General features: G+C 46.9%; 1 protein-coding gene across 1 annotated transcript in view; it reads right to left on the bottom strand.

Annotated features, from left to right (window-relative positions):
- Positions 1 to 3,281: 3,281 nt before the first annotated feature.
- Positions 3,282 to 13,848, bottom strand: part of LOC137533459 (SLAM family member 9-like) — a 59,744-nt gene continuing 49,177 nt past the window's right edge. Inside the window, exons 4-5 of the mRNA XM_068254845.1 lie at positions 10,097 to 10,195; positions 3,282 to 3,673 (exon numbers count right to left, since the gene is read on the bottom strand). Coding sequence (XP_068110946.1) covers positions 3,651 to 3,673; positions 10,097 to 10,195 — 122 coding nt within the window. The 3' untranslated portion in view covers positions 3,282 to 3,650. The remainder of the gene's footprint in view (positions 3,674 to 10,096; positions 10,196 to 13,848) is intronic.

Below are 13,848 nucleotides of genomic sequence, written 5' to 3'. Positions count from 1 at the left end.
GGCGACGAAGATGCCAGTGGGTAGGGAGGAGGGTGCCACTCGGTGGGGACCAAGGTGCCCGTGGGTGGAGAAGAGGGTGCTCATGAGTGGGGAGGAAGGTGCCAGTCGGTGGGGAGGAAGGTGCCTGTGGGTGGGGAGGATGGTGTCACTGGGTGGGGAAGAAGGTGCCACTGTGATGAGGAGGGTGCAGCTGGGTGGGGAGGAGGGTGCCCATGGATGGGGAGAAGGGTGCCACTGGGTGGGGACCAAAGTGCCAGTGGGTGGGGAGGAAGGTGCCCGTGGGTGGGGAGGAGAGTGCTAATTTGGGTGGGGCGGAAGATGCCTGTGGGTGGGGAGGAGGGTGCCCCTGGGTAGGGAGGAAGGTGCCCATGGGTGGGGAGGAGGGTGCCAATGGATGGGGAGGAGGGTGCCACTAGGTGGGGACCAAGGTGCCAGTGGGTGAGGAGGAAGGTGCCCGTGGGTGGGGAGGAGAGTACTACTTTGGGTGGGGAGGAAGAGTCCTGTGGGTGGGGAGGAGGGTGCCCCTGGGTAGGGAGGAAGGTGCCCGTGGGTGGGGAGGAGAGTGCTACTTTGGGTGGGGAGGAAGATGCCTGGGCAGAGAGGTGGCAAAAAACAAAAAAATTATCCCTCCTCCCTCTGAATGGCCCCCCTACTGTGTGTTGGCACCACCCCCCACCCCCCCGCATGCAGAGTTTGCGCAACGGAGCGGTGGTTCATCTTACCCGTCCATGCACGCATACCGGCAGCCGACTCTTCCCTGCTAGTTCTTGCTTCCTATGACGTCATAGAAAACAGGAAGCAGAGAAGAACCAGTTGCCGGTATGCGTGCATGGACGGGTAAGATGACCACCACTCCGCTGTGCAAACTCTGCATACAGGGGGGGCACACACAGTAGGGGGGCCATTCAGAGGGAGGGAGGGAGGTATGATGCCGGCCCCTGCATCCCACATTGCGCGGCTGGCACCTCGATCATTTTTTCCCCTCTGCCCAGCCGACCGGGACCCGGGGGGGATGTGATACCGGGATAGCAGGAGAAATTCCCCCCAACCCGGGACAGTCCCACAGGATCCAGGATGGTTGGGGGGCTTGATAGATAGATAGATTATATATATATATATATATATATATATATATATATATATATATATATATATATATATATATATATATATACACACAAAGCCAAGCCCCCAACCGTCCCGGATCCTGCAGGACTGTCCCGGGTTGGGGGGGCTTTCCCGCTATCCCGGTATCACCCCTCTGAATCCCGGTCCGGCTGGGCTGAGAGGGGAAAAAATAATCGAGGCGCCAGCCACGCAATGTTGGGTGCCCACTGTGTAATGTCATGCTAGTTTTTCACTGCCCCCACTCCCCCCACCTGCATAGCTCCATGGCTGACATGCATGTGTGCCAGCGATGTAGCCCAAGGGGATCAGCCCCTGATCCCAACAGGTGACATCAGTTGGTAATGTGAATGCACCTTTAGTTTTAGACTGTTCATTAAATGTTAAACTTTACTAAACAATTTGACCCGCGACTTAGACTAGGTCTTAGATTTTGACCCCTTTCATAATTGAGTGTGACACCCCTGTTCTAGAAGTTCAAAACTATCATATTTAAAGTGGAACTCCAGGTTTTGCTCTGTATGTGCCCTTTTAAATTAAAAATTCCCAGCAAGGTTGATCCAGGGATTTTATGTGACCCCCCCCCCCCTCCCCAAAGGTTAATTAGCCCGAACCTTGTAAGGGTTTTCTTGCCTTCCCCTGGATCAACTGGGATATGTGAGGGCAAAGGAGAGGGTGGTACCTAATGCTTACTTATTTATTTATTTTCCGGTTGGAGTTGATGGTAATTGTGGAAGTGAGGTGAGTACATTTTCAGAAAGAACAGTAGTAACACACATTGTTGTACCTGTTCTAGTATGTTAATTTCCTTCCTATAGTGTGGTGCCAAAAACTGTATTCCATACTCCAGATGTGTCCTTACAAGTGACTTTTACAGAGGGAGTAGTATACCAGCATCGGGCAGGTGAGGTGGCGGATGTGGTGTCACAAGGCTGATTCCTCATCGATTTCAGCATGAAGTTAATAGGGAATCAGCCTGCAGTGTATGGGCAGCCAACCGATCTCTCTCTAATTAGATTCGATTAGAGAGAGATTTGTCTCTTGGTCGAATCTGCACATCATTGCTAGATGTATGGCTACGTTTAGGTGATATGTTAATTCCTTGTTACTAAAATGGCCTTGAAACCACCAGCACGCAAGAAAATACTCAGATTAATTGTGATGTTACTTTTTACCTACTTTTTGTTACTTTTTTTTTAATTGCAGAGTGCTGAAAAGTTATTTAAAGGATACATCCAGGCTAAAAGAAAAGTCAAAATCCACTTACCTGGGGCTTCCTCCAGCCCCTGGCAGCCGTCCTGTGCCCTCGCTGCAGCTCCGGTGGCTCCCAGTGTCCTTCGCTGCAGAAGCCGACCTCACAAGGTCGGCTTCCGGGTCGGCTTCTAGTGCGCTCCATGGCGCGGGTCACGTGGTCAAGCCGATGTCATAATTTATGTACTGCGCAGGCGCAGTAGTTCTGCGTCTGTGCAGTACATACCTAACTACTTTATTATGATTTTCTTCTGGTAGACTCAAAGCGCTTGAGTTGCAGCCACTAGGGCACGCTCTATAGGAAGTAGCAGTGTTAGGGTGTCTTGCTCAAGGTCTCCTTACTGAATAGGTACAGGTTTACTGAGCCTGGTGAGCTGAGATTTTAACCCAGGCCTTCTATGTCAGAGGCAGAGCCCTTAACCAGTACACTTTAGGCAAGAAAATATGGGTATACACCTGAAAAATAAACATATCACCTGTTTTGTTGCCAAAAAGAAAATTGTTCAGCCAATTTTTTTGTTCATAAAGCTCCCACACACTGCATAGCCAAGCAAATGATGCACTATTTTACATCACTGACCTGTCTTTCTTGACAGGTTGCCTGGGAATCTATAATGTTGCAACAAGGTATACCAGTAGCAGAGCTATCAAAATCACAAGAAGGCTGAACAGAATTACAAATCCCTTAGAAGGCAACAATACAAATATATATAGATGCAATTGTCTGCATGGATTTCTACCTTAAGATTAAGACACTTAAAAGAGGGGTGGAGGCACCCAATACCTAAAAGATAATAATCTAATAAGCTGTTGATCTCTCTTGAAGAATTTGGAACAGTTTATTGAAAAATAATTTTTTATTTGAGCACATAAAATTGACAACGCATTTCGCAGGTGTTTGCCCGCTTCCTCAGGTCAGCGAAAAAACAGGTGCTTTAACTGCTATGGCTGTGTAGCAAGCATGAGCGCCTCTGTCTACAATCTATGTCTACAATCACAAGAACCATCATCATAAGCTACCTTAACATTAAGTTTGTCCTCACATCCATTTACTACATAGACTGCCATTCCACGGCTGTCCTGTCCCCATAGCTTAAGATCCAAGGTGACTGTTCTTCATTCAAGGGTGGGAGTAGTAGTACTTTGAAGTAAAATCTTGACATCTTCAGGTTATGAAGTAATGTAAAGTAAATGTAATGAAATGAATGTGGAGACTGCAGTCATTATGTTCTTTTCAAAAAGGCCAGCCCAAGTTTGGCTGTCATATCTTGTCTTTAGTAGATCCTCAGTCTCAAACCTGGAATAAGCATGCAGTAATGGCGTCAGAATAGCAGGAAAAACAGCGTGAACATGCTCTACTGTGTACAGGGGGTCCATAATTTACACCAGGACTGTGTTCCAGCAGAAGTTCCAGTAAATCAAAGTTCACATAAATTAAAGCACCACTATTATGAATTATGAAAATGTGTAAAATGTAGGTGGTAAAAAATGTACAGATCTGACAGGTTTTGGACTAATTCATCTACTCAGGGGTGATTCTCTGGTTTTCTTTATTTTCAAAAGCACTTACTGATGGCAGTTGCTTAGTCCTAAAATTGTGTGAAATATAGTTTGGAGGCTAGCTGGCATCTTTGTATAGATCATATGCAGGAAGTACTTCTGAAAAACAACAAAATAAATTGTGCGTATCCCTGATATGGATGATTAGTCCAAAACCTGTCAGATTTGTCAAATTTGCTCCCTACTATAAAATGACAGCAACATAAAAAAGTGGTTTATAGTGCATTTTACTCTGGGACAAATATGCATCTTATATACTTTATATACCTTTATAGATGTATTTTGAATTTGTTTGTGATGGTGGTCCCGGGCTGGATTTACCCAAAGGCACTGTAGGCATGGGTATAATTACGTTGCGATTGCATTGAACTAATTGAAACATTTCCCAGGCTATTTCAATTAGTTTTAAAGAACCTAACAAAACATTTTGGGATCCACAAGTGATCGGGCTCAGATTGCATAACGCTACCAATGGAAAACAGAAAGAAGGATAATCTATAGTCTACAATGCTGCCCACATGTTCACTTAAATTATTTAGTATAAAATCTTTGGAAAAGTTAAGACTTACTCATTATTACTACATGCTGACCTTCTTTATGATTTCAGCTACTTGGCTTTCATTCCATATTTTTGGCATTGCTAGAGTCTGAGTGTGGAGTAGAGTTCACAGTGGGGTGTACTGGTGCGGTTTTACAGAGGCATTGTAAAGCAAAAAGTTTCACTGCAATAGTAGGTCTGCGTGACGTTCAGAGTGCATCATGTGGTGTGATGTGATCTAATGGAGTCGGGTATCCCACTGGATGGAGTGCGTTACCGCATAACATGCCCATTGACAGTGACAGTGAAGCATACTTTTCATTGACTGTATGCTTAGTTGTATGTGACACAATGGTCGCATAACGTGCGGAGAGACTTTATCGTTCGGTTGCGTTAGTGTGTTTTACAGGGAACACACTCAGCTCCCATTGTGAATTTACCGGTAGACTAACTCAACCACACATCTGCAACAAAACCCGCACTCAACAATAAAGCCTGTTTACAAGAATAGTTTGGTTCATTTTTCTCTGATGCACAAGCAGGTGTAATGAGTAACCTTGTACCCCAAAATATTTTATTTTTTAAATGTACGAAGTGTTTACTTAGTTTAAGTGATTCCCTTTAACGTTCCATTATTTGAGTGTAAAAAAAAAAAGTTTGAAAATATGCAATAACTGAGGAACAGTGCTGCTCATCAGGATTCCGGATATCCGGGTAACCCGGATATCCAAACTTTTTTACGCTATCCGAATCGGATTCAAGATTCCAGGTTTCTCTACAAATCCGGCTAGCTATCTGCGGATATTAGGCCGCATAACCCGGATATCCGCGTATATTGCGGATATCCGGATCTGAAATACTGTAACTAAGGAGCTGACATCCTGGAGCCAATCAGAGGGCTCCCAGCAGAAGCCCTAGCAACCAATCAAAGAGGGGAACCCTGGCCAACCCCACCTGACCTCATTGAGCCAAGCAGAGGGCTCCCAGCCTAAACCCTGGCATCCAATCACAGAAAGAAACACTGGCCAGCCCCCCTGTATAATAAGGAGGGCTGCCATGATGAGACATATTGTCTTAGCTTGCTGAATGCTCACTGAGAGACATGCTCCAGTGCTGGTGGCCTAGCAAGGGCGCTGTACACAGTTCTAAACCTAAAGCTGTTCAGTGATTAACCCCTTCACTACTATCACTACACTATTGTTAAATCGTTAATTAGCTTGATTGATGTCATTGTATGACAGTCAGAGTGTGTGCTCCAGTGCTGCTGGGCCAAGGCCTGTACACAGTGATAAGCTGGTCAGTGATTAACCCCTTCACTATCACTACACTATTGTTAAATCATTAATTAGCCTGATGTCATTGTGTGACAATCAAAGTGTGCGCTGCAGGCAGCTGCTATGTGTCTGTGTGTGTGCTGTGCACAGACCAGGCCAGCTGCTGCCTGCGGGCCAGCTATTAGCCTTAGGTATAGGTTAGGTTAGGGATTAGGGGATAGGATTACCGTGTTCTTGTGTAGTTAGTACTGTAGTACTGCAGTCAGTGTGCTAGTAGTTGTTAGAGTAGTAGTACTACTGTGTTAGCTTTCTACAGAACTGCTGTGCTGTGAGCAGTGGCAGTGGGACAGTTAGTGTGTACTAGAGTCTTCTCCTCTGCTGTCTGACTGTCACTAGGCACTTGGCACGTGTCACATGGCACTTGGCACGTGTCACATGGCACTTGCCAAGTGTCACGTGGCACTTGCCAAGTGTCACGTGGCACTTGCCACATGGCACTTGGCACATGTCACGTGGCACTTGCCAAGTGTCACTTGCCACGTGGCATGTGGCACTTGCCACGTGGCATGTGGCACTTGCCACGTGGTATGTGGCACGTGCCACGTGGCACTTGCCAAGTGTCACGTGTCACTTGCCAAGTGTCACGTGTCACTTGCCAAGTGTCAAGTGGCACTTGCCAAGTGTAACTTGACCCTTCCCAAGTGTCACGTGGCACTTGTCATGTGTCACGTGGCACTTGTCATGTGTCACGTGGCATTTGCCAAGTGTCACATGGCACTTGCCACGTGTCACGTGGCACTTGCCAAGTGTCACGTGGCACTTACCAACTGCCACGTAACACTTGGCAAGTGCCACGTGACACTTGGCAAGTGCTACGTGACACTTGGCAAGTGCCTGGTGACACTTGGCAAGTGCCTGGTGACACTTGGCAAGTGCCACGTGACACGTGACATGTGGCAAGTGACACGTGACAAGTGCCACGTGACATGTGCCATGTGATACGTGGCAAGTGCCATGTGACACGTGCCAAGTGCCACGTGACACGTGCTAAGTGCCAGTTGCAACGTGCCAGGTCCGGCATGCTCCTGGCACACATTACACCTTCTGCTGCTGCATTGCCCTGTTCCTGCTGCCTGTGCAGCTCCCACCGCCAGGCCAGGGTGCCACAGGCCACTGATACCACCTTGCTGCGTAATTTTTGCGAGGTGTCTTGGCTGAAAACTGTCATGTCCCAGTTGTGCGGTTGGACTTTGGACACAATGTGGGCTGCACGACCACTGTCTGGAACCTAGGCCTAATGTTATCAGAAAGGAGAAAAAAGGGGAGATCGAGAGCCCCCAATAGTGTATTATCGTTTAGTTGGTTGGCACAATCGTAAGAAAAATTAGTTTATACTCACAAGTATGGGTTGCCGATAGGGGCAACCACTTCAATCGCGGACGAGGAGATTAGACCTGTCCTCGCTCAGGTTAAAGAAGTCGCTCTCCGTAGAGGAAAAAAAGAGGGGTGTCAACACCCATCCACCAGGTGGATCAATATGTAATCAGTATAAGGAGGCGCCAGAAGAGTAAAAAGTCAGATTAAAACCATAAGATTGTGGGTAGCAATGGTGGACTTGCTCACCTCACAAAAACACAAGCACTAATTTTGGTGTAATAAAACCATATAATTTAATTATTACTCCTTATATAAAAAAAAAAAAACAATTTTTGCAACGCGTTTCACGGATCCCAAGTCCGCTTCCTCAGGCAAAGAAGGTACACACAGGCAGGAGCAACAGTGATGCTTTGTAATCACGACACTTGACAGCGGAGGCGCCACTCGTGATTACACAGCATCACTGTTGCTCCTGCCTGTGTGTACCTTCTTTGCCTGAGGAAGCGGACTTGGGATCCGTGAAACGCGTTGCAAAAATTGTTTGTTTGTTTTTTATATAAAATTGCAAAAATTGTTTTGTTTTTTTTATATAAGGAGTAATAATTAAATTATATGGTTTTATTACACCAAAATTAGTGCTTGTGTTTTTGTGAGGTGAGCAAGTCCACCATTGCTACCCACAATCTTATGGTTTTAATCTGACTTTTTACTCTTCTGGCGCCTCCTTATACTGATTACTAGGCCTAATGTTAATTGACAGCCATTTTTTTTGGGGGGGGGTGGGGATTTTAAGTCCCCACATCATCAATTAGAGTTCCCCTTTAATAAATAATGATGCTACATGCCTCATATACCCTAAAAAACGTTTTTAAAGCAATTTAAAGGCCACTTCCTTTTTTCTATCCAGATATCCGAATTTGCCCGGATATCCCGGAAACTAGGGTCGGATATCTGATTCGGAGTGGAAAATTTTGAACTCGGATACCCGACCCGGATCGGATATCTGGGTGTCCGGATCCGGGTCAATACGGATTTTGAAAAGGGGTATCCGAGCAGCACTGCTGAGGAACTCAGATATGGGAAAAATACTTTTTCAGATCACTGTAGGCATGATAATATTGTATCAACTAGTTGACCTAAGCCCGTTTAAAAACAGGCTCTAGGTCTCTTCATGCCACCGCCGCCAGTTAGTGCGCACGCGCACCCGCCCCGTCTCCCGCGCGCATCCGTCCGCCCGCCTCGCTGGCCCGTCCTTCTGTCCCAACGGCTGTCTGTACTGCGCAGATGCACAGTACAAAAAAAACACGGACACACAGCCAAGGACAGGAAGGATGACGCAGGGACACTTAGGTTTTATTATAGAGGATAACAGAAGAGTGCGGGTGGCAGTAAAAGAACTGAACACGGCAGTGGTAACACTTTTATATGAAAGGAGTCAGCAGAGGCGCTTCTAAGTACAGACAGTACGCAAATTGCCTAGGGCGCTGAGCAGTCTGGGAGGTGGCAGTCCAGGGGAAAAAAAATGTTTATTTTACTGAAAAACTAAGGGTGCAGAGAAAAACTTTCTATTCCGTGCACAAAGGTTCTGATGACTGCAGCTGCTGACTGAGCAACTGATAAGGAGTTTTGTAGACAGAGATTTGCACCAAGTCCCTATTCCTTGTTATCTGGCGATCTCCTGCTCTGTGCACTTCTACTATCCCGCCCCTCCCTGTGATAGATAGGAAAAGAAAACACAGCAGAAGAGGATGTCTGTTGGAGGAGGTAACAAGACATGCCAGGAGTGCAGAGCTCCACGCTAGAGAAGATCAATCCCCAGACTTGGCACTGACCGTCTCCCCTGCCATGCCGTTTGTCTCCCCTGCCCGGCCGTTTGTCTCCCCTGCCATGCCGAGGACTGGCTAAATTAAAAGCTGAAGTCACTGACTCAGCACACACAAAAGGTTAAATTCTGGCTGCAGCTCAGGGAGGGGGAAGCACAGTGGGAGACCAGGTCATCAGGATGTGAATAGAGTGAATTGCTGTATAAGGTGTTGCTCATGCTGCCTAGTGCCTACAGATTGTACATGCTTAGTGAATGTACAGTATGTATGCCCATGAAACATGTAATCTGATGTATTGTGACTTTCTGCTGACCTTCCTGATCTGCGTATTTATTCCATGTGAATTTTTCAAAGCACAGTAACCAGAGGATCAGCATTAGTACCAGGCTTAACAAATAATGAAGTGAGTAATAATAGCCATCCTATATCTTTAAAGGTGGCCATCTATCTAGCGATGTATGGGCAGATCGACCATGAGACAGATCTCTCTCTGATTGGATCTGATCGGAGAGAGATCTGCTGCCAGAGAGAGATCTACTGCCCCATTCAGCATGAAATCTATCGGGAATTGGCCTAGTGACGCTGCCATCCAAGTATCACCTGTCCCGCTGGCACTACGTGTGCTGTACCAAGTGGCGAGTGTACCACGTGTGACATCACACACACACCTGTTGCCACATGGTACAGGCACTCACTTTTAATGTAAGTGACAGAGGAGGATGTTGAGAGTTGCGTCAGTGGGACAGGTGAGCATGTACAAAGCATGGGCTCTGGAGGGGGGGCATTTTAAACTTGGGAGGACAGCGACTTTGGGTCCATCACATACGTTGATCATTGCAATATTGAATGCCGTCACTGCCATCCACCCATCTAGCCCTTTCAACCCAGAATTTCCAGCATGTCCAGTTGATGCATTCCATCAATTTTGGCTCGAAACCGATTGAATCGTCGATCAGATGTACAATACATGTTGCAGCACAGATTTTCATCTGAATCATTAAAATGATTGAATCAGATCGCCGATCGGGCCGCAGAATTGCTAGATGTATGGCCACCTTAAGGCAGGTTAATTTAAGTTGATCCAGTGGACAATACTCCATTGCACAGTATGAAAGGTCATGTATAGCATAAGTAAAATAGATATTTACCATTACTTCTTATCTTCCAAATGACCCCAGATACCATCATAAGTAAAGCAATAGGATATAAAAGGCGCAAATACAAATACCACAGAGATGCTGCAACACCTGCAATAAACAAATTAAAACAATCATTAAAAAAGTCTATTAACATACCATAATGGACCAATTATTAACATTTTTTATAACTAATCACTTTTGTATGGAGAGGTTTGGGATTGCTAATAAGTGCTAGCTCTTTTGTAGGTTCTCTTGGCTTGAATAGACTTGACTACCTAAATGATGGCATTTCAGTTTAAGCAGTAAGATGTGAAGTGCACTGTACTATTGTATATAATAACGAGTGCGCATTTTATTCCTCTATTGTCAGGAGATACATTTTTCAACAACTTGTTTTGCAGGGAACCCATGTAAACTGCTTTCTAAAGTAGAACTCTAAAACACAACTAAATAACTAAGTGATACTTTTATTTCAAATACTAGCTGATGACCCGGTGTTGCCCGGGTATGTATTTGGCTGGTGTTGGCTCCGCCCACATTTTCCAACCCTAACACACAATTACTCAATTACTCAGTGACCTAGTTTGTGAGCGTTTTTTTTTTTGGCATCAATAATTTGTACTGAAATTAAACAAATCTGATTGGCTGTGGCTTCACCCCCTTTTCTGAATTTGAACCCTAGTCACCCATTGACTAACTGCACCAGGTTTGAGGCATGTGCCACTAACAGTGCAAGAATGGCAGCAATTAAATATTCCCCTTGAAAATCAATAGGTGAATTTTGATTGGCTTTTGTATGCCCCACCCACTTTTCTGAATATTAATTCCAGCCAACCAATGACCAACTGTGCAAATTTTGAGAACCCTGCCATTAACAGTGTAAGAATGGCTGCAGTTTACATTTTCCCAGTGAAGTTTGTATTTGTCTCCACCCACTTATGACCCGGCATTGCCCAGGTATGTATTTGGCTGGTGTTGGCTGCGCCCACTTTTTCTAACTCTAACACACAATTACTCAATTACTCAATGTGAGGAAACGCGGAAAAGCCGCCGTCTCTCGAGGTGAGGCGGCTGTTTCCGCGTCCAGCAGTGCGTCTCAACGCGGAAAAACCGCCGCAAGCCGCTCAGGCAGAGCGGCGGAATCCGCATTGGGAATGGCGGAATCCGCATTGGGAACGGCGGAATCCGCATCGAGAACGGCGGAATCCGCTTTGGAGGCGGCCCCCGCACGCGGTTCTCAAGATACAGTGCAAGACAGTTCTAGTATGGCTGGGACTGATAGTCCACCAGGATTCAGAGTGACACGCGCGCGCGCGCAGAGACAGAGCTTATATAACAGTCAGAAGTGAGTCAGCTGACCAGGCTGGTCAGCTGACATTTTCCACAACCTTCATTGGTCCAGCAATTAGGGAGGTCCTGGAAAGGTCCTTGGGTATATATATTGCTGGCTGTTCACTTGTTCCTTGTCTGGCGTTGCGATCACATATGTGGGAGCACCCAGATCCGTAGTCAGATCCGCAAGTGTGCCGGGACCAGCTGGAGCTGTAATCCTACACTTAGCTAGATTCTGTTGATAGCTAAAGTACTAGTTTGATTGTGATTATCTGTTATGACCTATTGCCTGCCTGACCATTCTCCTGAACTCTGATCTTGTACCTCGATATTTCTGATACTCTGTTGCCGATCCCCGGCTCGTTCCTAGACTCTGTTTCTGCCTCCTGATTTTGTACCTCGACCTATCTGATACCCCGTTGCCGAACCCTGCCTGTACCTTGACTCCGCCTTTGCCTCCTGATTTTGTACTTTATCTGTCCGTGTGTGTACGACCTGGCTTGTCCGACCTCGAGAACCGACCTTGCTGTTAGAGGCGGTTCCTCGCACTGTTAGTGACCCTTCCTCCTGAGGGTTACTTTCAGACTATCCTTCCTACTGTCAGCCTGACTCCTCCCGGCTTGGAGAGTCCAGGTCTGCGGAAGGAATCCGTGCAGTACTCCTGACTGCGCTGAGGCTTTGTCCTCAAAGTGTTACTGTCACACCAAACACTACACTCTACTCAGGTGAACAGAGGTTAGCTAGTATATCGGATTATCGGTGATACTGCAGATCACTTATAATCTGGTATACATCTGTATTCCCTGTGATACTGCAGATCACCGGTAATCAGATCCTCTCTGTGCTTCACCGATCATTACAGAACGCCAGACCAAATACAAAATGGACGCAAACACTGACCGTCTGGGTGTACTTGCCACTTCGGTGGATGGTATCCATCAAGCACTGGGCCAGCACAAAGCCTTAATTGATGCCCTATCAGGCTCTGTGCGAACCCTCCAGACGTCAGTTGATTCAGTGCGATCCCCTCCCAGTGATGACATCCGTATGCCTGTACCAGACAAATTTTCCGGCCACAAGTCTGACTTCCGGAATTTCAAGAGTAGAGTGTTATCATTCTTCGAGTTGAGACCCCGATCCACGGGGACTGAGACCCAACGGGTCATTTTCATTAAAACACTGTTAACTGGTGATTCCCAGTCCTGGGCATACAACCTGCCTCCCACAGATACAGCTCTGACCTCGGTAGAGGAATTTTTTAAGGCTATGGCCGTGATATACGACGACCCTGACCTTGCGGCAACCTCTGAGCGGAAGCTCAAACTTTTGCGGCAAGGCAGAGGGTCGGTCGAGGATTACGCGGCAGAATTTCGTAGGTGGTCAGTTACCGCCAGATTTGACAACTTTGCTCTGATGGATTATTTCCTGTCTGGGTTGTCGGAGGAGGTCTCTGACTTGATGTTAACCTTACCCGAGCCCAAGACAGTCGAAGAGGCCATATCATCGGCCATCCGAGTCGATCGTCGACTACGCCATCAGAGGCAGACTAGGGGCAGTCACCGTGCCAGGGTGACTTCGTATGCAGCACCTTCTGCTGCATCCTCAGTAACGGCATCTCCGCCTGTCTCACCCTCTCCGGCCTTGCCTCCACCCGAGCCAATGCAAATTGGTCGATCAAAACTGACCCAGGTGGAGCGAAGGCGGAGAATGACGGAACAACTGTGCCTGTACTGTGCAGAAGCAGGGCATAGGGTGCGAAACTGCCCTAACAAGTCGGGAAACGAGTTTGCCTAGGAGTAGTGGGGGGTGACACCCTAGGCACACAATTTTCACCCCTTAAAGAGAAAAAATTACTTCTCCCCTGTACGATTACATGGGAGAATAAGTCAGTAGCCACTGAAGCGTTTATTGATTCTGGCTCAGCGGCTAATTTTATGAACCTTGAATTTGCTCAGGAGTTGGGTATTCCCCTCACTCCAGTGAGTCCCCCCATTCAGGTCACGGCAGTGGACGATTCCCCTCTGCAACGGGATCGCCCACTGTCACAGACCCCGGAGGTGAAGGTCACCATAGGGGTACTGCATGGGGAACAGTTACAGTTTTTTGTGTTACATATGTCTACCTCCACTATTATCCTAGGCATGCCGTGGTTGCAAACCCATTCACCTCAAATAGACTGGGCCACGGGTCAGTTAACTACCTGGTCACCTCATTGTTTTCGACGGTGTTTGGGAAAGTTGACATTGGGACAAACCAGAATTCAGGTGGGAGGTGTGCCAGACCAGTACTCTGAATATTCCGATGTATTTTGTCCCAAGGCAGCTGACAAACTGCCCCCACATCGCCCTTTTGACTGTCCCATCGATCTCCGTTCAGGTTGTGTACCCCCCCCGGGGCCATTTGTACAATTTGTCGGGGCCCGAAAAATT

The sequence above is a fragment of the Hyperolius riggenbachi genome, chromosome 9 (genome assembly GCF_040937935.1).
Source record: "Hyperolius riggenbachi isolate aHypRig1 chromosome 9, aHypRig1.pri, whole genome shotgun sequence".
Taxonomy (NCBI): Eukaryota; Metazoa; Chordata; class Amphibia; order Anura; family Hyperoliidae; genus Hyperolius; species Hyperolius riggenbachi.
The sequence above is the reverse complement of the archived record's forward strand: the minus strand, read 5'-3'. Positions and strand labels throughout refer to the sequence as shown.